The sequence below is a fragment of the Drosophila suzukii genome, chromosome X (assembly GCF_043229965.1).
Source record: "Drosophila suzukii chromosome X, CBGP_Dsuzu_IsoJpt1.0, whole genome shotgun sequence".
Classification (NCBI taxonomy): Eukaryota; Metazoa; Arthropoda; class Insecta; order Diptera; family Drosophilidae; genus Drosophila; species Drosophila suzukii.
Window position 1 is genome coordinate 16,464,506 of NC_092084.1, and position 11,982 is coordinate 16,476,487.

At 44.8% G+C, this 11,982-nt stretch overlaps 2 protein-coding genes across 4 annotated transcripts; both read left to right on the forward strand.

The window, feature by feature from the left end:
• Positions 1-201: 201 nt before the first annotated feature.
• On the forward strand, positions 202-7,287 carry LOC108019173 (peptide transporter family 1). Of its 3 annotated transcripts, none has more exons than XM_017086934.4 (6): positions 202-373; positions 1,089-1,147; positions 4,319-4,674; positions 4,747-4,825; positions 4,888-5,891; positions 6,085-7,287. In XM_017086934.4, the coding sequence occupies exons 2-6, from the start codon at positions 1,129-1,131 to the stop codon at positions 7,069-7,071; spliced, it is 2,445 nt and encodes an 814-aa protein (XP_016942423.2). In that variant the 5' UTR covers positions 202-373; positions 1,089-1,128; the 3' UTR covers positions 7,072-7,287. The 3 variants fall into 3 exon arrangements, with proteins under 3 accessions (XP_016942423.2, XP_016942425.2, XP_016942422.2); XM_017086936.3 differs by having other exon boundaries at positions 215-333; XM_017086933.4 differs by lacking the exons at positions 202-373; positions 1,089-1,147 and adding an exon at positions 4,113-4,250.
• On the forward strand, positions 7,156-9,708 carry LOC108018893 (peptide transporter family 1-like). Its single transcript, XM_070997290.1, has 3 exons — positions 7,156-7,204; positions 7,453-7,695; positions 8,877-9,708. Exons 1-3 carry the CDS (start codon positions 7,156-7,158, stop codon positions 9,632-9,634), a joined length of 1,050 nt encoding a protein of 349 aa, XP_070853391.1. The 3' UTR covers positions 9,635-9,708.
• The last annotated feature ends 2,274 nt before the right edge of the window (positions 9,709-11,982 follow it).

The following is an 11,982-nucleotide window of genomic DNA, read 5'->3' on the forward strand; positions in this document are numbered from 1 at the left end:
CCGTAAATACTTCCACTTGGCTGTCGATAACACTGCGATTAGGGTTATCATTATGTAGTTTTAACGCTTTTTGTCATCCTTCGACGCGGGCAGAGGCAGCGACGCCGACGTAGGCAGAGCACGCGCGCAGTCGCAGCGGGCAGAGGGCGGAGCAGAGCTGCACAACAGCATAACCGTTAACGGCTTCTTAGCAAAGCTCGTCGGCAGTATACTTCAGTCTGAGGCTGTTGATCGCCGCTAGCGGACGTGGTCGCTCAACCCTACTCTACTCGATCCAAAACCGATCCCGAACCGATTCCAAACCGTTTCCAAGCCGATCCCAACCGATCCGACGTGCGTTCTATATTTTTTTGCAGTTGTTAAATGTTTTAATGTGAGTTACGAGTGCGCGGCATGGAATGAACAATAAAAGCAATAACGATTCAAAAGATAACTTGCAAAGAGAACACAGAGACAGACAATAAAAAACTTAAGTAAAATAAATAAGCAACTTTAAAAAGTTTCAACAGTACTTTTCAAAATTTAAGAATCTCCTACGAAAGTATTGAAGGTTTTTAAGAAGTTTTTTATATATTAATTTTATTGACTCAAATAATCTCATTTTTTAATTATTTCCTTATGATATCAAGATACAAAACGCAACAGATATTTATTTAGCTATGGGTTATTCATTTTTATTTCCCAGTTCACATTTAAAATCCATTTATAACCCATTAAACATCAATTGAGATCATAGTTTTTCTTCTTGATAAGAATATATGAATATCTTGATATCCCATGTTGTTAGATCAAGTTTATTATTTTGTATTGGCAATTTTTTAATAAATGTCAAGACTAGCCATTTTTCTTTAAAAATAATACCAACCCTTTTTTGAGCACCGATTTTTGAGCTCATTGAACCGCAGGCGAGGACTTATATTTTTTTGTTCCTGTTGTATCTGTTGTTTCTCAATGTAAATAAAATACAAACGTGTTCCTTTTTTTATTTATTAAAAAGAAAGCTTGAGTTTATGCAACTCGTCCCACATATTATACACGTACAACGTAATGATTTTTAAATAAATGTCATATTTCTCTTCGATTTCAAGTGACGCGTAACGGATGTAAAGCGATCCACGGATTCCCAACATGACGGATAAAGAAAATGGTATTGCTAATCATAAAAAACCTAACTACATAATTATAGTTTTTACAGCGGGGTGGTAATTATACAGATCACTGAACCGAGGTTTACGACCCAAATTTTGGAGATACAGCATGGAGAGTCTCTGTAGTCTGTAGATACTATGGGTACAATGTACATACATATGTACATATATGGTGACATTCCTTGACGCAATTTAACTGCGTTTTATATTAATTGATTTCGTGTCTACGATCTATGAGTTGTGAATAGGAATATTTTTTTTAATTTTACTTGATATTAAACCTTGAGTCAGCTTTCCTCAAAATGCCATATATACTACAGAAAATTCCCCCGCCCTAGACTATGGTGTCACTTTTACTTAATTTATTGCGGGCCTTTTTCCCGAATACCAACCCTCTCCTTCTGAATAAAGGCCGTTGGGTAACGTTCAAGCTGTAAAGATTAGCGGAATATCTGGGGACACTTATTGGCATTAGTGACAGAACGGAGGAACGATTTCCAGAACACTTGGTACTCGGTTCTCTTGGCGGCGTGTGCAGTCCGCAAATCTAATCGCTCCGATAAGGGATTTCGAGTTCGAGTGGTTTGCCCGGGGCTTTAGCCACTTGAGCGGCTCCACCACCACAACCCGGCCCAAATGCGGATTCGCTTTTGCCGGTCCCCGAAAAAAGAACTACCAAACTTGGTCAATTGGCACGGCCAGACCTTGCCTATATCGAAAATGAAAAAAAAACTTGTCTTGCCTACATTATATATTTTCTAATTTGTATAATTGTATGCCTGCATTTCAATGTCAGTCGCCGGCTTCATTTGCATATTCATAGACACAAACTGCTAACAAACTGTGTTTACGATTGTGATTCAGATTCCGAATGCGATTTTGTTTGGTATTCCCCAAGCTAACAATTGCTGACAAATCGCTGGGAGAGCTGGAAAATGCCAGTACATAGTGCAACGGCTTGCAATTAGTGAGCAATTTGCTAGGTATTCGATTACTCGTATTTGGTATGTGGTATATGGTTGCTCACTTTCGGGACAGAACTTGGCCAGATTGGATAGGGCGGCAACGCTATCGGGGGCCGTAATTGCTATTCCGAACGGAACAAGACAATCACTACCGAAAACACAAACTTATCTAGCACCAGCACACTCTCTGACAACTTCCATTGAATAATTTTGTTTCTCCAACGCCAAAAAAAACAAAACATTTGTAATTAAAGTTGGGCCGAAACCCCCTATGCGCCGCTTATCATTACGTTGGACCAATAAACCGCTCTCGACCTAATCGCTTGTAAATCAGTTGGATCCGCGCGATACACGGGTGGATACTCTACACTTAGATCCTCTCTATGGCGATTATGATATTGGGTCGGTGCTAAATTTACAACCGATTCGATGGGCAATCGGTTAACATTACCAACTGCGATAACGTCGTCATATTCCCGACCGATCCAATCTGCAATGTCATCCAAGAGCCACTTGAACAGGCACGTACGCACTTGCTGGATCTTCCATTCAGTTCGGAACTTATAGTACAAACTCAAGATATCTCCAAAACTTAGCGATTGTCCTATATTGATACTCCATGAAACCTACGTCTTTGTTAACATAACTTCATACCCTTTAATCTACCAATAAAAATTCCACTAATTACATATTTTCACTAATTGTCTGCATATTTATCTTTTCATCTTTTAATATAAACTAAACTAAAAGTCAATCGAAAAGTAATGTATTGCCATTGTCTATCCATTTTCGTATTCACAAAGATTTTTTATGTATATCTATATCTATGTATATGTATGTATATCTATCTATCTCTCTATCATCAGTCAATCTAACTACCTACAAAGCAATCAATATACTTCTCCATTTCCCGAACCCTAAAAGCTTTTCAAAAAGAAATCTTGAGAAAGTGAAATTGAGAACACTTTCACAACACTTCTCCCCGACTCTTTACAACTGCACTTAAGACATACCAGGCTTATCTTATTATTTATAGAAAAATCCCCCATTATATTTATTTCTTAATTACATTGTTGTAAATTCCGTCATATCAGCGATTCCAATTGGGCTGTGGTTACTTGTGATTTCCCATATCGCTCGATCACAGAGTACTCCTGTTTGGGGCCCCATCTCCATCTCCTTCGCGACATTGACACAGATCCCTGGTACCATATACCATACTATCAGCGACTGGGGATGAATGAATGATTGGATTTGAGTGGATAAGGTCACTGTGGGGCCTGGTCTAGCGACTTCAAACGTCCACCGAAGCGGGTCAATGCTGTACACGTCTGGTACTCGTACATTTTGTATACTCGTACTTGTGTTCCCCCGGAGATAAGGCGCTTTATGTTAATGGATGTTTGATGTGGAGTGTTGTGCGTGCAATAGCATTGTTTCCACGGTTTATGGTGCCATGTGATGGCTTCATTGCTGCCTCAAATGGCGGCCATAAACGCTGATAAAGCATCGATGGATTAGCCACGAGCCGAACCGATTCTGGATATCACACTCAGATAAGACCCATTCACAGGCCGTCATTGGGGACTTTCCCAGTCGCTTCCTGAACCATTCAACATCGATCAGATCCAGATCCCGTTGTCCGAACATGGCCATGACCATGACTAAAGGCACTCGCTGCAATTACCATTCGATTCACATGGACATGACCATTTAAGCCCCACCAGACATCCAGACGCAGCATCGTCAGTAATCAGCATGTTGTTTATGGAGTGAAAAGCCACGCTCTCTGTCAAGTTGTCACAGTAATGTCGAGGCGATCCCCGAGAGAGCTATCTTTCCTGGACGGGCTATCTGTCTGCCACAGTCGTAAACCACGTAAACGCTCTACGGCCAGTGCTAATGCGTTTAAATTTATGCCGGGCCACCGAATTCACACGCCCACGGGTAAGGCAAAGGCCTGGCCAAATATAGAGCAGTCCTTATCTGTGGCGGAGGTGTCAAGCACAAGGCCGCCAGTCTCGGTCTCGGTTTCGGTTTACCTGTTCTGATGAAATGTCGCTGATCTAACAGATCACTGGCGCGTCTGTGTAGGCAGACGAAATGGAACGGCCGGCGGAGCAAGTACCCCTGCTGGGTGGGCTCTACCAACTTCCAAGCACTAGAGTACCAATTCCTAAACCTGGATTCTTCTCTCGTCCGCAGAAATACAGCCAGCGGCTGAGCCTGTGGCTGAACCAGCGCCTTCTCCTGCAGCAGAGATCGCTTCTGCGAGTCCCTCGCCAAGAGCCTTGGTCGTAGAAGACTCCACCCCAAGTGCTGGACTCGTGGAAGACTCCACCCCAAGTGTTGCGACCGTAGAAGACTCCACCCCGATTGCAGCCTTCGCCGAAAGTCAACCCGCCGTCGAGAGCAATGGCAAGGCATTGGTGGAGGCCAAAAAGCTGCCCGAAATCGCTGCGGAACCCCAGAAGAATGGCAAGGAGCCCGAGAAGAATGGCAAGGAACTGCAGGAGGCCAATGACTTCAAGAACGTCTCCGAGGCTGAGGGTCAGCAGAAGGTAATCCCCATTGATCCTCCGCATCAAAGCACGAACTAACTAGTATTCTACCCCCTCGATTGTTTTTCTCAGAAATTGCCGTATCCCAAGTCCGTGTTCTTCATCATCAGTAACGAATTCTGCGAGCGGTTCAACTACTACGGCATGCGAAGTGGGTGAATCCACAGGATCCCTTTACTGAATCTCTACTAATCTCGTCTGTATTCCCCACAGCTGTCCTGGTTCTCTATCTGAGTCGAGCTCTGCACTATTCTGATGACACCGCCACTGTGGTCTTCCACGTCTTCACCATGTTCGTGTACTTCCTCTGCGTTTTCGGCGCCATCATTTCGGACTCCTGGTTGGGAAAATTCAAGACGATCCTGTACTTATCGATGGTGTATATATGCGGATCGGTGCTGCTGACCCTGGGAGCGATTGGACCACTCAACCTGCCCGTCGAGACGTTCACGATGCTGGGCCTGGCGCTAATTGCCCTCGGATCGGGTGGCATAAAGCCCTGTGTGTCGGCATTCGGCGGCGATCAGTTCAAGGTGCCGGAGCAGGTGAAGCAGATCACCTCGTTCTTCTCGCTCTTCTACTTCTCGATCAATGCCGGATCGCTGATCTCCACCACGGTGACCCCGATCCTGCGCGAGGATGTGTCCTGCTTCAACGACATCAACTGCTATCCCCTGGCCTTCGGAGTGCCCGCCGTTCTGATGATTGTCTCGGTGATCATCTTCGTTCTGGGACGATCTCTCTACAAGATGAAGCCGCCGGCCGGCAACATGGTGGTGCTGGTGAGCAGTACCATCTGGACTGCCATAACGACCAAGTGCAAGGAGAAGAAGACCAATCCCCGGGAGCACTGGCTGGACTATGCCGATAAGAAGTACGATCGCCAGTTGATCGACGATGTCAAGGTACTGATGCGAGTGCTCTTCCTCTACCTGCCGCTCCCGGTCTTCTGGGCACTGTTCGATCAGCAAGGCTCCCGCTGGACCTTCCAGGCCACCCGGATGGACGGCGACATGGGCTCCTGGGACATCAAGCCCGACCAGTTGCAAGTCCTCAACCCTCTGCTCATCCTGCTCTTCATCCCCCTGTACGATGTGGCCTTCTATCCGGCCCTGCGGCTCGTGGGCATCAGCCGACCTCTGCAGAAGCTTACCATGGGCGGCATCCTGGCCGGCATAGCCTTCATCATTTCCGGCGTGGTGGAGCTCAATCTGGAGGTGAGTTGTACTAGGACTAATAACTTGAGGTTCCCTAAGCTAAGAAGATATGGGTGGGTATCGTGGGGCTTCAACAGCCTGAAGATCGCCTTATTGAATAGCTTTGCGTATAAAATCATACTGTACTGTACTGTATTTGCACCTCCACCTGCACTTTCCCGTTCTCTCTCGTTGCACGCCTTGCTGTCGCTAGAAAACCTATCCCGACCTGCCCTACAGCCAGAACATCCAGCTGCGCATCTTCAACCCGGAGAACTGTGACTACACCTTCACGTCGAACCTAGCGGGAGTGGAGAGCGTGACGGTGCCCTCGCTGAATGCCTACACGAACAAGGACATCTACTTACCCAACTCGGTGAACCTGGTCTACTCCCTGACCAGCCAGAACGCGGCCTGCACCAACAATGTTGTCGGGGCCACGAAAACCCTGACCGAGAAGAAGGCCTGGTCGCTGTTCCTCAACCCGACAAATGCCACCACTACCCACTTCTGGGAGGAGGACTATGTGGACAAGCCCAGCGAGAGTCGTCCACTGATCCGCAACGTGGCCAATGTGCCGCAGGGGCAGACGATCCGTTGGCAAAGTTCGTCCAAGGCAGAGGTGGCCTATGAGGAACTGGCCGCCAAGACGAACCTAACGCGTGTGAACTCGGCGGTTTACGATGTCCTGGTGGGGGAAACCATAGTTGGACAATTTAATGTCCACACCGGCGGAGTGTACACCCTGCTTATCAGTGATGGGTATACGGCCAATCTGGTGACGGTGACCGAGGCCAACTCGATGAACATCCTCTGGCTGGTGCCGCAGTACGTGATCATGACGCTCGGTGAGGTGATGTTCTCGGTGACGGGTCTGGAGTTCTCCTACGCCCAGGCGCCGCCCAGCATGAAGAGTGTCCTGCAGGCCTGCTGGCTGCTCACGGTTGCCTTTGGCAACGTCATCGTGGTCATCATCGCCGAGGCCGCTCTGTTCGACTCGCAGGCCAGCGAGTTCTTCCTCTTCGCCGGCCTTATGTTCGCCGACATGCTGATCTTCATGGTGATGGCCTACTACTATGTGCCCAATGATCCCAACAAGCCACTGGAGGAGGCCCAGCCGTTGACGGCGGGCGATGCCAAGGCCGAGATCCCGCCCCTCGAGGGCGGAGTCGAGAACAAGGGCAAGGACATCGACGAGTAGACCCGGACACACTCGATCCCATCCGATTCGTCCTGCTCGCTCTCCTGCGTTGTGTATTATATGTATTTGTATTTGTACTTGTAGATGTGTATATGTGAATCCTTAGGGGCCTCTGTCCATTCCCGAGCTAAGTGTAAGTGAAGCCCCGACCGGGCGTTGTTGCATATGAGAAGACATCCATCTAGTTAATCTAATAAAAGAAAACTACTGATATAACCCGCTGCGTGTTGTTACTCTACAATCTATGTCTGGTCTGCCTTCTGTGTTTCTTTCTATCTGAACTGTGCTCTCTGTGCTCCCTCTCCTCCATAAGATCATTCTGGAGATTATGATATCAACAATCATAGAAGAGTAGAGAATTCCCAAAGGGGAAAAATTAAGTACTTAGGAGTACCTATACCTTCCATCCCTTGCAGCACACTTACCCACTGATCCCGAGTAGTGGTAATACCCAGCTTCGGGTCTTCAGCGGCATCCCCGACTGCGAGTATCGCTTCAGTACAAACCTTGGAGCCCGTGAGAGCTTCACCTTGAAGGGTCTGGACTACTACTATTCGGGCAGTGTGGCCACCAGTAGCGATGGAACCTTCAAGTTAACCTACACCGTGGAGAGCCTGACCGAAGGTGAGTTACCACATAGGAAATCATCAGCCTCCTTCCCAGCTCTGTACCAAAATCAATACATTATTTTTGGCCAGTTCTTGGTATTATCCAGAACTTGTGAACATTTTTAAAACCAACTGATCTTGTTTGACACCACAGGGTAGTCGTTTCTTTAGAGATTAGTGTGTCACCACAGACAATGATCATTTCTAAGCTAATCTCATTAAAAGATACCAAGTGCTACCTCAGAAAGACAAAGAGATTTAGGATCACTAATCAAGCTGTCCTAAAGAATGACGTCGGTTGACTGGAAATATCTCTTATGATTCCAAAGGTGTTTCACATTCTTGGGTATTAATGTTTAGAGAAATGGTTATTGTAATAAAGAATGCTTGCACAAGATAAAATTATTCACCTAATTTATAACTAATCTGAACATTTACCACAAAGAACGAACTTAAACTGCATTACAAATAATTCTTAAAAAGACAGACTAGAATAAATACATGTTTAGATTTTTAAAAGAAATTTAAGCGATATACAAATAAATATAATCTAACCTTCTTTAAAATTGTTCAAGCAAACTAACTTTTATGTTAAGTTTTTCAAGAGTATAACAAAACAAGAGAGAACGTCAATCCCTCTGCGAGGGAGATGGAGATATGCAAAGCAGCTGTTTCTAAGATTGCACACTTTATTTGCTTATAACTGAACGAATTTAATGAATGGTCCGATTTGAATAATTTTTGGCATGTAGATGGGTATTGATAAAAACAACGTCTTATTTAAATCTTTAAAAAATATTCAAAAATGAGGGCGTTAGATAGGTTTTAGCGTTAGAAGAATCTTCATGCAACTTTCTAGCTTTTATAGTTTCCGAGATCTCAGCTTTCATTAGGACGGAGAGACAGACGGACTTGGCTAGATCGACTCCGTTAGTGATCCTGATCAAGAATATATATACTTTATTGAGTCGGAAACGCTTCCTTCTACCTGTTAGACACCATCCGACGTAGCTAGTACATCATTTTACTCCACGTGTAACGGGTATAAAAATTAAAATGTGTATTTGCATTTAATTTAGAACCCTCATATTTAAAGTGCTCTACAGAGTTGCATAGATAAGTTCTTTGTAATTTTGTAGTGGGGATTACAAACAGTTGATATATTATTATCGTTGATAATTACTTTCGTTACCTTAGGATGCACCACTCTGGAGGGCGGTACCCAGCAGCTGTACGAGGCCACCGCCCACTCGCTTTTCCTGCGTCCTTCTCATGCGATCGTTAAGTACTGGTACGAGGACGAGGTCCAGAAGTCCAATCGCTCGTGGGCCTTTGTGCGGACCCTGGCGAATCTGTTGGCCACCACCAGGGTGGTTTGGACAGAGGATGGGGGGCAGGACGCGACCTTGGATCTGCCCGCCCGTAATCACGATCTCCATGAGCTGAACACGGGCAAGTATAGGGTCCAGGTGGCGGAACAGAATCTCACCCAGGTGGAGCTACGTGCCGGCGGTGTATACGCCATGCTGATTGGCCAGAGTCATGGCGCCTTCGTGTCCCGCGTGATCGAGGTCACCAACCCCAACTCGATGCACATGCTCTGGCTGGTGCCGCAGTACGTGGTGATGACCCTCGGCGAAGTGATGTTCTCGGTGACGGGCCTGGGGTTCTCCTACTCCCAGTCCCCGCCCAGCATGAAGAGTGTCCTGCAGGCCTGCTGGCTGCTCACGGTGGCCTTTGGTAACGTCATCGTGGTGGTGATCGCGGAACTCAAGTTCTTCGACTCGCAGGCCAGCGAGTTCTTCCTCTTCGCCGGCCTCATGTTCGTCGACATGCTGATCTTCATGTTCGTGGCCTACTACTATAAGCCATATGATGAGGTGGCGGCCCTCACCGAGAGGATCCGGGCCAGACGCCGTAAATGGGAGGATCCCGATCGCTTCAAGCGGGAATGAGAAGTTGTTGAAAAACTACTTGTGTCCTTATTGTGTTGCTCCTTTTTGTGAACCCTAAATAAATATTCTTTAAAATGCTGAATAATAATGCATCCTTTAATAATAGGGAAAACTTTATATATATACTATGATTTCATTTTAACTAATATTACTTTTAGTAAAAGTAATTAATTTACTGTTTTCTTTCAATTGATTTTACAACACTGTTCCGAAATATTCAGTAAATAAAGATTCGTGGTCATAGCTCCATAAAAATACCAAGAATCCAGAGATTTCGCCAACCAACATGCAATCCTGAGACAATTATAGATAATCAAGTTGGCCTTGGCAAACTGTCATGTCATTCGAAGCCAGTTTAAAAATATTTCATTTGACGATGGACGGCAGAAGGATTTACAAGCTGAACGAAAACAACTTAGATATCCGTTCTGAACTGAAGTTCGCGAACAGTTTTCTTAAAGACCTTCAATTAAAGGTGAAACCTATCCTAGACCTGGCTTACGGTGAGTTAAAACCCGAAATTAAAGGCAGCAATTTTGTGGTTTCATTCAATTAATATTACTTTAATTGAAAAGATATAAGCAACTTAAAAGTAATTAATATACTGTTTTCTTTCAATACAACACTGTTTCAAAATATTCACTAAATAAAGATTCGTGGTCATAGTTCCATGAAAATACCAAGAATCCAAAGATTTCGCCAACTAACCTGAAATCCTGAGATAATTATAGATAATCAAGTTGGCCTTGGCAAACTGTCATGTCATTCGAAGAAACTTGAAAAATATATTTCATTTGACGATGGACGGGAGAAGGATTTACAAGCTGAGCGAAAACAACTTGGATATCCGTTCTGAACTGAATTTCGCGAACAGTTTTCTTAAAGACCTTCAATTGAAAGTGGATCCTATCCTAGACCTGGCTTACGGTGAGTTGAAGCCCGAAATTAAAGGCAGCAATTTTGTGATTTCATTCAATTAATATTACTTTAATTGAAAAGATATAAGCAACTTGAAAGTAATTAATATAGTTTTCTTTTAACTAATTTTACAACACTGTTCCGAAATATTCACTAAATAAAGATTCGTTGTCATAGTTCCATGAAAATACCAAGAATCCAGAAATTTCGCCAACTAACCTGCAATCCTGAGATTATTATAGATAATCAAGTTGGCCTTGCCAAACTGTCATGTCATTCGAAGACACTTGAAAAATATATTTCATTTGACGATGAACGGGAGAAGGATTTACAAGCTGCGCGAAAACAACTTGTGTATCCGTTCTGAACTGAAGTTCGCGAACAGTTTTCTTCAAGACCTTCAATTGAAGGTGGATCCTATCCTAGACCTGGCTTACGGTGAGTTAAAACCCGAAATTAAAGGCAGCAATTTTGTGATTTCATTCAATTAATATTTCTTTAAGTGAAAAGATATAAGCAACTTGAAAGTAATTAATATACAGTTTTCTTTTAACTCATTTTACAACAATGTTCCGAAATATTCACTAAAAAAAGATTCGTGGTCATAGCTCCATAAAAATACCAAGAATCCAGAGATTTCGCCAAGTAACCTGCAATCCTGAGATTATTATAGATAATCAAGTTGGCCTTGGCAAACTGTCATGTCATTCGAAGCCACTTGAAAAATATATTTCATTTGACGATGGACGGCAGAAGGATTTACATGCTGAGCGAAAAGCACTTCTGAATCCGTTCTGATCTGAAGTTCGCGAACAGTTTTCTTAAAGACCTTCAATTAAAGGTGGATCCTATCCTAGACCTGGCTTACGGTGAGTTAAAACCCGAAATTAAAGGCTGCAATTTTGTGAGTGACTTGCTTCAGTTTTGGCAAGGCAAACTGGTGTAGGAAAATGCTTCGTCACGCTGGCAAAGCGTTCCAACGTGAGTTTCGAATATCTGCAGATGGCGCAGCTGGAGCAGACCGACAAGCTGAGGAGGAGTCCTCGCCAGCAGGAGGAGGCTCCCAGCCAGGAGTGCGAGTCGGGGACTAATGCGGCGCCACTGTCAGTTGGACACGATAGCCGATCTCAAGCGCAAGGGCACTGAACTGGCTTAACCAAATCCGGGGGTCGAAGGGTCATCCAATCCAGTGGCAGCAGCTGCTGCCTTTCCAGGTCTTTACAACTCCAGCTTTAGTTTGATATCACCCACCGGATCTTTGCTTCCGGGCTCTAACGCTCTGCGTTCCGTTGGTCATCCGTAGTTCCCTACCATTCGACCGGTGAGGCCGCAATCCCTCGACCCATCATTAATGCCTCAGAGATGAATTCTTGAGCCCCTGGCACTTCCACCGGAAGTCCTTTGATTATAAGCTATAACTTATTCAGGGT